The sequence below is a fragment of the Eutrema salsugineum genome, unplaced genomic scaffold, assembly GCF_000478725.1.
Source record: "Eutrema salsugineum unplaced genomic scaffold, Eutsalg1_0 scaffold_1, whole genome shotgun sequence".
NCBI lineage: Eukaryota > Viridiplantae > Streptophyta > Magnoliopsida > Brassicales > Brassicaceae > Eutrema > Eutrema salsugineum.
In genome coordinates, this window is record NW_006256909.1 from 17,979,308 (window position 1) to 17,992,937 (window position 13,630).

At 39.8% G+C, this 13,630-nt stretch overlaps 1 protein-coding gene across 1 annotated transcript; it reads right to left on the bottom strand.

The window, feature by feature from the left end:
• Positions 1-12,130: 12,130 nt before the first annotated feature.
• On the bottom strand, positions 12,131-13,201 carry LOC112082110. The gene is made up of 2 exons (XM_024149210.1): positions 12,677-13,201; positions 12,131-12,589 (listed from the first exon to the last, which is right to left on the bottom strand). The coding sequence occupies exons 1-2, from the start codon at positions 13,199-13,201 to the stop codon at positions 12,131-12,133; spliced, it is 984 nt and encodes a 327-aa protein (XP_024004978.1).
• Positions 13,202-13,630: the final 429 nt, after the last annotated feature.

The following is a 13,630-nucleotide window of genomic DNA, read 5'->3' on the forward strand; positions in this document are numbered from 1 at the left end:
TCATGGACCGGAGGAAAATCATTTGAAGATGCAAGCCTGAAATAATATTATAATTTTTTATCATTATACATATATATTTATAAATATTAAAATAAAGGATAGAATATCAAAGATAGAATAAACATACATCAACCTTGCACTTTTCACTTCTGGGGTAGGAGGATCCTCGAGAATATCAGATATGAATCTTTCCGATTCAGCTATCCATTCATCTAAATACATAGACATACTCACTATATGGAAAAATATATATGTAAAACTTGTAATTAATTAAAAGTATCAAATAATGAGGTAGATAGTTACCTCTCCATCTAGTGAAAGAGAAAAATCGCAATAAAATAATATGCCTAGAAGACCTTTCACGATTCCTCTAAAGATCTTCAAATTTCCTTGCCAAGTTATCCGAAAAAATACATTTTAAAGATTTTCCACTGTATATTCAAATCATTTAGAACATTATTAATATAATTTAAAATTTATAAACAATATACACATAACAGATTTTCTCAGAATAAGTTGTACAGACCTGAAATCTTGAATTTTAAAATGAATAAGTGGACGTTGCGTGGGTGTGTCCGAGGTATCGGACCTAGGAACTCCTAACTGAAGTTTCTGAACAAATGTGACAACACCGAGAAGATCAATTGCAACAATAAATGACTGCCTTTAAATACATGTTGGAGTTCCTTAGATAAACAGTTTAAAATAAAAAGTTGTAAAAACATACCAAGATATCTATCTGTATGAATAAATCTATATAAAATATTCATGAATGCACAAAAAGAGTATATTCCTCTTGAAAACTTCGGATCGGTTTTATCCTCGAGGAAATGTATATGATAGTTGTTTGATGATATACTTGGACGAATCACTCTGTCAGTAACTTCAAAATTACCAAGAAAAACCCAATCTCCTTCAACCAATTCATACTCAAATTTGTCCATTATATCATATTGAATAGTAGACAGGATGCAATTGCCCTACACGGTTTATAAAAATAAATAATTTAGAAAAACATTCCTAAAACATATATACGGTAAATCTTTTCAAACCTCCAAAACTTACAAATTCATCCGCAAGAACTAACATCCGATTAGATCGATCGAAAAGAGTATAATCATAATAATCTCTTAGTATTTGTACACAAATACGATATCTGCCGTTTGCCTTCTGAAGATCGGAAAGTCTTTCACAATGAGACATTCTTTAATTTATTTTTTTTGTTAAGATTGAAGATGAAAGAGAATAAGAAAATGAATAGTTTTCTATGTGATGGAGTAAAACGGTTATGGTTTTAATGTCATCTTAATTGAAACTCTCGTGTAAATTTATAACAGTTGGTTGAACAAAAAAAAATTTAAATCACAAATTAAAGTTTCAAAAAATCGAATTAGGAAAAAAAAATCTAGGGCAATAATAAAGTTCCACAACTAAATAAAAATACGCCAAAAAGTTCCACAAATATCGCAAAAAATAACAAATAGTCTTCAAACGTTATCCACCCATTGGACAAATTGGTTACAAATATCAAAAGCAATAATCAATCACCAGCAATGCATTTCTGCAATAAGTTCATTACGATTTCTTGCTTCTTCATAACTTCATTGGGATCTCTTGCTTCGGTCGCTTTTTGTTAGCAGATCTTTCACCTTCATCAAAATAGTCGGAACTCTTAATTAGCTTCTTAAATGAAGGAGTGAGTGAAGATCCAGATGATGGATTCTCAAGTTCGTCAGAACTCGTAAGCATCAACGGTTGCTGAAGACATAGGTACATTGTTGACGTCTTAATTTAACTAAATGATCAGATAAGCGAGCTTCAGAAGTCTGTAAAATTTATCCTAAATATTACCTCTGATCGAGAATCCCACTCAGTCAAAATGTCGACATCTTGAGACCATAGTTCTACTACATACGGAGACTGGCTTCCTTTTGTATGCTCTTCTGAAACTGTTATTTTGAAAAGCATCCTCATGGTTAGGAGCTTTGTCAAGCCATCAGGGAGCCCTCTTGGTAAATCTTGCGCATCATTATATATAATGGATTAATATTATTTCAGAAAATATAAATAATGCATAATGTATACAATTATTTAACAATAACATCATCATTTTGTTCCATTATAGACTCAGCTGAATGACCTAACAATCTTTGAGCAGTGTCATCAAACATCAGGAAGCGAACATCGACGTCTGAATCATCAGTTACAAATAATACAATATAGTACCTACATAGTTTGAAAGGAAATAGAAGAGTGAGTTATTTAAACATTACATGAATAAACATGTAATGTAGTGTCAGAATAAATGTATGATGTGACGAATCAATGTAATAAAATAAGGCGAACATTTAGCCAGTCAATCAGAGAAAGTCTACATGAAATAATTCTGCTATATCTGCTATATATCTTACCTAAGAAAGTCTTAATGAAATAAGTAATGTTTTCTTGACTTTATGGGATAAATCATTGTATTACCTTGCGACGATGGTATCATATGAATAAATATCACCACAATTTTGCAACTGAAAAGAGAAATTCTCTTATCGTAATTTTCATCATCAGACATAATTCCATGCTCTAAAACTTTGATGTTGCAAGGTTTGCATGCCCAATAATACCACAGCTTTGAAGTGTCAACGTCTTTGACCGTTACTCATGTTACAATCTTGGCAGGCTATAACAAAACCATTAATATGTATATAGTTAAATGTAATATATTTGTACCATTTTTAATATATAGCTCATACCATTTTTGTATTACGAATTCCAGCTATCGTCCGCCTCCTATTTTTCACACCTAAAAATTCTTCACGGTAGTCAATAGCACCACCCCAAGAAGTCAAATAACTCTGTTAAGCATGCACAATCATTTGATTGGTTTTTGGAAACCTACAAAAACGTAAAAATAATTATATAAATAAAAAAATGTTAAAATGATATTAAAATTGTCACATAACATACTTTTTTCTGAAGTCTTTCACGATCTTGACGTCAGGATCAAACAAAAATTTTGGTGGAGTTGAAAGCGTTTGATATTGAAATGTCACCTATACTCGAAAAACATAAAATAAGAATAATTAACTAACTAATCCAACACCAATCTCTACAAACTGTGTATATATGAATAGGGGATATAGTGATCTAACATTTGTACTCCTTTATACAGACAAATCGCATTACACACACAACAATAGCAGCCATATATTTGTCAGTGTACTCAACAGTTGCTTTTGCATATTGTCTCTATAGTGTACATTTCAGTTGGACATCGCTTCAGCAGTAAACATATTAGCGTTTCATTGTTAAAATATTGTTATGTTTATTTTGGTATGATATCATAACTACTTACTTGGTATTTCGGAGTGTTATCATCAATTTCTCGCTGATCCCACTTTTTCCTTTAGTTTTTATAACTTCCATACTTCCAATGGTGACAATTTGTCCAATAACATCTTCAAGACAAAATATTTGTATACAATGATAAATATCAAAATATGTACATTAGAATATAAATTTCATAATCAAGATGATGACCTACCAATGAGGACGTTTTTGTCGAGTTTGCCTTCCTTGATTGACTTGAAATCAGACAAATATTTCTCTGGCAAATCTGATGGAAAATCATTAATCTCCTTAGCACGGGTTGTCCTGCACAAAGCGATCTTGTATAGTAATGGAGTCGTCCTAAAATCACCATAGTATTCTTTAATTATGAAGCAATTAATAGAAAGTGATTTTCCTTCTATAAGGATGCCTTTATGTTTTGCGATCAATTTTTCATTAAGAGTAGCGTGAATCTTAGTGCCCTGTAAATCACACATAAATAGTATTATTATATAATCTATAGATTACTTAAAATAATAATTAAAAAATACATAAGATCGCATACAAACCTCTTCGTCAACCAATACCATTTCTATAACAAAGCTAGACTGCTTATTTTTGACTTTCCAAATTGAAAATATAGTAGCTCTAACTTTCTGAATTTTACTTGATTGATCTAATTTGGAAAATGGAACTATAGCAGCCGAACGTCTGCGGACTAAAGCCATTTTAGTGAATGAGAATGGTAGAGTTTTAGGGTTTACGATAGGTGGTATATATAGGGAGAGGAAGTCAATGAGAACATTTTAAAATTGATGTTAAGCGGGATTGAAATTATTTTGAAAAAGAGAATGAAATGAAGAATATGGATATTCGGAATGTGCGTAGAAGTATGTATTGTTGCGGAATTATTTAAGAATCAATATATTCAAATTGATTTAATTACCAAAATTGATGTATAGTATTAAAATATAACATAAATTCTTGTTTCTTTTTGAAAAATTAAGATTTCTGTATATTTTGTTACATTAACTCCGGTAAATCCTGCTAATAGTTAATGTAATCTTCCATTTTGGGAAAAATTTCTATTTTCTTACGCGGAAAAGTTTTTAAAAACCATAATTTCAAAAATTTTATATATGGGCTTGTATGAAGTATAAGGCCAAATGGTGTTTTTAAAATACAGATAATTGGGTCGGGTCGGGCATAAAGATCCGCGTGTTTATCCGTTCTGATTTTTTTTTTTCTTTTTTTTTGAAATCAGAAAAACTTGGAAAGAAATTACACATCAGCATCAGCATCCAATGAAATTGTGCAGAGCTAGCACTCTTGCCATGTCACATTTGACGTGGAATAAACGTCATCATTGACGTTGACAAGAGAGCTTTTCTAAGCCAATTAAATTATAACAAATCAGATTTTTTCATTAAACTACATTCTCATTTAATATATAGGATACTTACTAATTTTGATATTACATTTTTAAAATAATTGAATATAATAAAAATACAATACCATATTCGTTTATCCTCTATGTTATTATGAAAATATTATTAAAATTTATATATTTTAATTTTTAATTAATATTTTGTTTATCTTTGTAAATATATAATAATGATAAAATTTATAATTTTTAATTAGTTTCTAATTCTTATTTAAAAAATTCAAAAATAAGATTTTAATATGATAAATTATATGACAATATAGTTTATTTATCATATGCATTATTATAAAAATATTATTTAAAGTTTATATTTAAATTATATCTAAATTAATTTTCAGTTTATTATTTTTGTAGAGATACATTTATAACTGATTTTTTATTAAGTACATAACCTATATTTTAGGAAATTTAAGTAAACCTAAGATAATAGTATAGATATATAAAAAATCGTAATAATCTAAATTAATATATATATATATATATATATATTTGGAATTGAATTAAATATAAAATAAATGTATTTTTAATTAATATTTCAAGAAAATTTAATGCTGTTAAAACTGTTTTATAAAATAATTAAAAAAAAAACTTTGAGAGTGTTTGGATAATTAAAATATTTTCTGCGATTTTTTAAATGTATATCTCTTTTTAATAATAGAAATGATTTATATGAAGAGTGAGAAACTCTGAAGTTCATAGACGATTTGGCTGATTTTTCTGTTAATTTTCTATTTCCCATAACATACTCTTCCACGTTGTCTTTGAAAGCAAAAGCATCACAGACCTAATTAGGCATAAAAAATATGAAATTCTTTCATAGAGCCTTCTTTGTAAGGCCGTGTCCAATGAAAAAAAAATAAGGCATTTGCGTTAGATTTCCCTTAGCAATTCCAAAAATGGAGGCCCATCTTTTTTATATTTAATAAATTAGTAAAATATGTACTTTTACTGCTTTTTTTTTTTCGACTGAAATACATTTATATTAAATTAGGAAGGTATCGAGGATATATAGTCCTTATGTAGATAAGTAGTTAGCCATAATGGAGGATTACAACAATTTGAAAAAAAGTCAAGTGTAGGACTCCTATTTTTAGCTAACTGATGAGCCGCTTCATTACAGTGTCTATGAACAAACTTGAAGTCGACACTTCTAAATTTCATAGCCCAATTCCAGATGTCCTTGCACAGATTATGGATCCCAAAATCTTTGTCTTCCCCTTTCAAGTTTTGAATAAGAGACCTGCAATCCCCTTCAAAAATAATGTGCTGATATATCCCATCATAAACGATACCTGCAGAGCTGCTAAGAGGGATTTTCCTTCAGCTTCCAGTGCAGAGTTTGTATCCCCTAACGCCATAGATCCCCAGTATTTTGCTATGCCTTTATCATCTCTTATGATCCATCCACTTGAGGCTTGTCTAGATGTAATATTATAAACCGCATCAAAATTACATTTAAAAAAATCTGGAATGGGACGAGACCATGACTTATCTCGAGAAGAAGAAGGAATAGAGCGGTTAGTGTTAAGAGAACACTCTTTAGTTGCTTGTACCCATTGTTTGACTTCTGAAATTGCAAATAAAACCTCTTGAGATGGACGGGGGATCTGCTTGTTAAAAACAAGATTATTCCTGGATTTCCAAATGTGCCACAAGAGCCAAAGAGGATTAAGGCTTTGTTCTTCTGAAAGAGTACGATCACCCTGCAAATCAATCAAGCTTCGGATGTTTTCTTCACAGGAAGGAGAAGGGCAGAGGATACTTGGAATAGGCAAATTTGCTAGTCTCCACATCACATCATGTACTTTTACTGCTATTTACTTGAGTTTATTAAGACAATAGCTAATAATCTCTGTTCAGAGATTTTTGAAGAATAATCTCGCATACTCCTTCCGCATTAAAGAAATTCTCATATTTTCTCGTCATAATATTTAATTTATTTTTGATTTATTTTAAAATAAGAAAAAGGAAGAAAAGCGGTCAAATACTTGGAGTTCTTAGTAAAATTTCATATTTAAGAACCCAACCACGAAGATCCATACCCGGACTATCATATCGGGTTGAATCCAAAAAAATTGGGTCTTCGGTCAAAATTGTGGTAAGTCAATACTTGTAAATTTTTTTTTAAAAAAAAATTTCAAATTTCTAAATCGTCCTCTCGTCGTCGTCTTCGTCTAGTATTTGTGGGACAACTACGAGTCAACGCTAATCAGGTTCGTTCGTCTTCGTCCTCTGATTTGTCCTCTGATTTTTAATTTCTATTTAGATTACTTTGTAGATTTTAACTCGATTTTGTGTAGAATCCAAAATTCGATTTATATGTTCTCTATTCGGTTGGTAATTACAAAATAGGAGTCATGGATGGTATCGAAAGAGTGTTAGATATGCTAGACAAGAACTGTACTCAGATTCCGAATCGTCACAGGAGAAAATGGTAGAAGGAGTTGCCGATTCAGAGACGGGTAATAATCAGATAGTGTTGTGGCAGAACATTACTGAAAATACGGAAACTGAGGCTAAGGAGGAGGAGAACCAGCCATTGCCACCCGTGAGAATGTTCTTTGAGCCCAGTCAGTATCATAATGCAATAAAGCTGGGAACAAGATGTTATATCCAAAGCTGTTGCGAAATCGGAGTCCCTAAACTTTGAACCCCAGGAGCTGATATGGTTTACTGAACACCCACAGTTCAAGCACTTTTGGCACATGCATAGGGCCATGCATGAGGACACAACACACAAGATGATCGGAATGTGGTTGCTTCTTCTTCGGACAGCAAACACAAATAAGAAGAGGGAAGCTTGGTTTGTAGTGAATGGCGTACCAATTCGCTATTCCCTTAGAGAGCATACCCTTTTGTGTGGATTAAACTGTCTACCGTACCCAGAGGACTATGAGAGCATAGAAAGTTCTTCGTTTAAGAATAGATATTTCAAGGAAACCGTCCCCTCCCTTGCTGCTGTTGAGAAAAAGCTAGAGTCGATGTGAGGGCTAGATCATCCTGATTGGTTGAAGATGTGTGTCGCCTACTTCGTTTTCCCACTAATTATCGTCTATAATTAGTGGGAAAACGAAAAACGGTTAAGGGAGCACCATCTGTTGACCCCTTATTCCTGAGGATTGTGGATGATCTTGAGGCTTGTAAAAGGTTTCCTTGAGGTAGGTATTCATTCGATGTAAATATGAAGGAGACTGAGCACACAATGAGGCATTTCAAAGAGGTCGTCGAAACAGATGCATGGACATTTCCAAGCTTTGTTACTCCCTTGGAGGTAGGTCACATTATAAAGAATTTTTAAGTATGTAATATTATGAGCTTAAGTGTAATTTGTTGGGTTTATGTGTAGTTGCTAGCTTTTGAGGCTATCCCATGTCTGGAGAACAAATACAGAGAAGATGTTAGAGGAGCAGAGATGGATTGTCCCCGGATGTGCAGGCAGAAGTTTCAACCATTCACCCTAAAAGGTTTTCCTTTGTCGGAACTCTATGAAACACTGGGTAACACTAGGGTCATCGAGAGTATATTGCAACCATCCGAGGATGAGGTAATTATGTTTGGTGGAGTCATGGAGAGGAATGAAGAGGAAAATGTACGAGCCAACACTAGACGAAGTGTGGACGCTGCACGTCGACGGCTCGTCGTCTAAACACGGCTCGGGAATAGGAATCCGATGAGTTCGAACTCACTCGTATCCCCCGAGGAGAAAACACCTCGGCCGACGCATTGGCTGCACTCGCTTCGACCTCGGACCCAGACCTCCGGCGAACGATCCCGTCGAATTCATCGAACATCCTAGCATCGAAGAGGTGGAAGTTTGGCTGATAAATCCTCTTGAACAAGAACCAGAGGACGACGAAGCCGTTCCTATGGACAAAGACACCTCGCCGGCTGAGCCGGAGTACGGCTGCGACAAGGAATGGCTCGGAGCTATCCGAATGTATATCGCCGATGGAGAGATGCCAACCGACAAATGGGAAGCCCACAAACTAAAAGCTCACGCCGCGCGGTATGTCCTCGTCGATGGCGAGGTGTTTAAGTGGAGATTTTCAGGGCCTCTCATGACATGCGTCGAAGGACCGGAGGCAAGAAAGATCATGCACGAGGTGCACAGCGGCGCGTGAGGGAACCATTCCAGCGGAAGGTCGCTCGCTATCAAGATTAAACGGCACGGCTACTTCTGGCCCACGATGGTAAAGGACTGCGAGAAATTTACAGCGAAGTGCGAGAAGTGTCAGCGGCACGCTCCAACAATTCATCAACCCACCGAGTTGCTCACGTCAATTTCATCACCTTATCCATTCATGAGATGGTCGATGGACATCGTCGGACCTCTACATTGCTCAAAGCAGAGGCGTTTCCTGCTCGTCCTCACGGATTACTTTTCCAAATGGGTCAAAGCCGATTCCTACGCAAGCATAAAAGATTTTCAAGTCGAACACTTCGTCTGGAAAAATATCATCTGCCGACACGGGGTCCCCTACGAGATAGTCACCGACAACGGATCCCAGTTCATCTCAACACGCTTCGAAGCCTTCTGCGAGAAGTGGAAAATCCGCCTGAGCAAATCTACGCCAAGATACCCTCAAGGGAACGGACAAGCCGAAGCAGCCAACAAGACGATCCTCGACGGTCTGAAAAAGAGGCTCGAAGCCAAGAAGGGACTGTGGGCAGACGAACTCGAAGGAGTCCTTTGGTCTCATCGAACAACTCCGCGCCGAGCCACCGGGGAAACTCCATTCGCTCTAGTCTACGGATCGGAGTGCGTAATTCCCGCCGAGGTGGATTTCCCAGGTATTCGACGAAGACTTCTACCAGGACAGGAGGGCTTGAACCACTTAATGATGCTTGATGAGCTCGACCTAATCAACGAAAAGCGCGACCAAGACTTAATTCGAATACAGAACTATCAACAAGCAACGGCGCGATACTACAACAAAAACGTTCGTAGCCGAAGATTCAAAGCAGGGGAGCTCGTTCTCCGGAAGGTCTTCCAAAATACTGCCGAGAAGAACGCAGGAAAGCTCGGAGCAAATTGGGAAGGTCCTTACAAAGTTGCTTCGACGGGAAGTTCAATGAGGAAATCTGCGAGCACCTGTGACTTTGCAGACGACCTGTTCCGATACTCGATGTCGTTTTTGCTTAGCTCTATGGCCCACTTGGCAAGCCGACCGGATTGGCTAGGGCTGTGTAGGATCGAGTGCAGTGGAAGCGTAGCGAGCACAACAATCGAATGTGATTGAAAGTACGGGCGCAGTTTCCGAGCCGAGACTACGACGGCTAGGGCAACCTTCTCGATCTGGGGGTAGCGAGTCTCGGCGTTGGTTAATGTCTGGCTGATGTAGAAAATGGGCTTTTGCTCGGATCGTTCTTCTCTGATAAGCACTCCGCTTACAGCTGTATCAGACACTGCGATGTAGAGGAAGAGTGGCTCTCCTTCGACTGGTTTTGCTAAGATTGGTGGGCTCGTCAGATAATTCTTCAATTCCTGGAAAGCCGTCTCGCATCATTCGTCCCACTCAAATTTTTTGTTTCCTCGGAGGGTGTCGTAGAAGGGCAGGCATTTGTCTGTGGAACGGGAAATAAACCTGTTTAGCGCGGCGACTCTTCCTGTGAGCCTCTGCACTTTGCGCTTCGTCCTTGGAGAGGGCATCTCAATTAAAGCTTTGATTTGCTTGGGATTTGCTTCTATGCCTCGGTGAGTTACCAGATAGCCGAGGAATTCTCCCGAGGTGACCGCGAACCTGCACTTTGCCGGGTTTAGTTTCATGTTGTGCTTGTTCAATTGTTCGAAGCATTCCCGTAAATGCGCGACGTGGTCTTCCTCCTTGAGTATTTGACTAACATGTCATCGATGTATACTTCCATAGTTTTTCCGAGCTGAGCTGCGAACATTTTATTGACGAGCCGTTGATACGTTGCTCCTGCGTTCTTGAGCCCGAACGGCATGACTTTGTAGCAGTATATCCCGTGATCAGTTATGAATGCCGGTTTTTCTCGATCGTCAGGATGCATTAGGATCTGATTGTAGCCGGAGAACGCGTCCATAAACGTTAACAGTCTATTCCCTGCAGTGGCTTCGACGAGCCGGTCTATGTGTGGCAAGGGAAAGCTGTCTTTTGGGCACGCCTTGTTGAGGTCGGTAAAATCCACACATACTCGCCACTTACCGTTCTTCTTCTTCACGACCACCGGATTTGCGAGCCAGTCCGGATATTTGGCCTCGGCGATTGATCCTACTTTGAGTAACCTTTCAACTTCGTCGTTAACTGCTTTAGCTCGTTCGGGGCCGAGCTTCCTTCTTTTCTGCTTCACTGGTTTAAAGGTCGGATCCACATTCAGCTCGTGACAGGTCACGTCGATGCTTATGCCTGGCATATCTTCTGCTGTCTAGGCGAAAGTGTTGATGTTTTCCTTGAGGAGGGAAAGGAGTTCGCTTCTCAGAGGCTCTTCCAGTTTTGTTCCTATTTCGACGCATCGCTCTGGGCGCGCCTCATCTATACATACCGAGTCCACTGCGTCGCATACTGGCTCAACGCGTGTTTCGCGGCTCTCCGTGATCTGTAATTGCTATAAGAGTTTCGAGAGCTCGTTCGCGGGCTCTCGGTCTGTCTTCATCTTTTTGCGGTCGATGTCTGCTCGTGCGTTGATGACAGGGTTCCTTAGCTTATGCTCGGCTAGGCAGCACATTTGTGACTCCTTTTGACTCCCCCAGATCGTTTTAACACCTGCTGGGGTTGGAAATTTGAGGCAGAGATGATAGGTAGAGGGTACCGCCCTCATCCCGTTGATCCACGGAGTTCCCATGATCACATTGTATATTGCTGGGTGATCGGTGACGCAGAATTCGACGATCTTAGTGACTCCGCCAGCTACCACAGGAAGCCTGATCGTTCCCATAGTCATCGTCGTTTCTCCTGAAAATCCGGTTAGAGGTTTGGGGATTGCTTCAACCTCGGAGAGGTCGATTCCCATTCTTCTGAGTGTTTCCCTGAAGATGACGTTCACCGAGCTTCCAGTATTGATGAGCACCCTTGCTACGTCATGATCCCTGATCGTTAACTCAATCACCAACGGATCGTTATGAGGTCGATCGATTCCTGCCGTTTCCTCCTCGGCGAAGGAGATCACTATGTTTGGGATGTCGGTTGGTTCTGTCCAATTCTCCTTCGCTTTGGCTCGGCGCTGATAGTTTTTGATGGAGGATACGGTATCTTGGTAGTATTGGGATCCACCCATGATCATATTGATCCTTTGCCTCGGCTCGGATCGCTCTTCAGGTTTGCCTCTCCTGTCACGCTTGGGGTTATCGACTCGTCGGGGAGGATTCGCGGGTTCCGCCGTGCCGCTCGGCTCGGCTCTCTCTTATTGTTCGTTAGGGACGAGATCTTTGATGCTAACCGCGTTTTGGAGCTCTCCTGCTGCCATCTTTGCTGCGAGCTTTGCTCCTAAAGTTCGGCATTGAGCCGTTGAATGCCCGTAGGTCTGGTGATACTCGCAGAAAGCCTTCTCGTCGTAGTTGGCAGACTTTCTCACCCAAGTGTTGTTGTGCGGCTCTCCTCTTCCGCGTCCGGTGCCTACCTGGTAATTATGGGCGCCTCCGCTTCTAGGTTCATCCGAGCTCTGCGTTGTTGTGTTGCTTGATGGGTTGCCCTTCTTCGCGGGGCGCGGCAAAATTGAACTTCGGATTGCCGCTTTCGTTGCTTCGTACTGCTCGTCCAAGTTTTTCATTTCCTCCTCGTTTACGACGAAGTCTGATGATCGGTGCAAAGCGTCTTGGATTGTTTGCGGCGTGTTGAGAGCCATCTCCCGTCGAAACTCAGACTTGTACCACAAAGATCGTTTTAGAGCCTCGAGTGCAGCCTTGTCGCTTATCCCTTCTATTTTGGATACGACTGCCTTGAACCTTGCCATGTAATCCCGAAGCGGCTCGTTCGATCCTTGGGATAGTGTCCACAGGTCGGCATCAGATGTTCCTCTGTCCATAAACATCGAGTATTGTTTACGAAACAAAGCGGAGAGCTGTTGAAAAATGCCGATAGAATTGCGCTCCTGCCTCGAAAACCATTCGAGCGCGGCTCCCTTGAGATGCTCCACGAAGAGCAGGCAGTATCCGGCATCTACTTCGCGTTCGGTGAGTTTAGCGGCGTTCTTTGTGAAGGCTCGTCCCATCGCTATTCGAAACGCGGTGATGTGTGCTTTTGGGTCGGTTGTTCCTTCGTAGAACGGGATTCTCACCTTCCCCAGCTCGAGAATCCTGGCCTCCGTGATTCTTGCAGTGAACGGGGTTCTTTGAGTTTCTTCAAGCATTCGATCGATTTCGGGCGCAGCACTTGTCGCGTTGTGCACTTGAGATTTCATTGCGCGTATTTCAGCCACTGTCCGAGCCATAGAGGCTCGCAGCTCTTTGAGCTCGAGAGTTTGTGTGTGAGTCATTCCCTTTGATTGGGGGGGGGGGGTTGCTCCCGCTCCTCTCGCCTCGGCTCGTCTTCGCGTTCTGCCTGCTCGATCCATTGGAGATTTTCTTCCACCTCGGTTGGGTTATCGCCGCGGGTCGGATCGGAGACTTCGTCAGTCCGGATGCCGTTCAGTGCCGAGACGAGTTCTTCTTGACTAATTCGGCGAGCCGAGCCAGTTTGTTGCGGATTCATGGTCTCGTCGTTCTGCTGGGCGTCTACGTCGATCGCATCGTTTCCTTCTTCGCCGGCTCGTCGCCTCGAGTTTCGGCGGAGGGGTTTCTCGCGCCGCTCCCTGAGGCTTCTGCAGGTGTCGAGAAATCAAAGCGTCTCCGGATTCCATCCATCGGGTCGGGAATTCCGGCTCTCCAAGTTGGGTGCAGTCGCTCAGCCGCCATCGCGTCGAGCC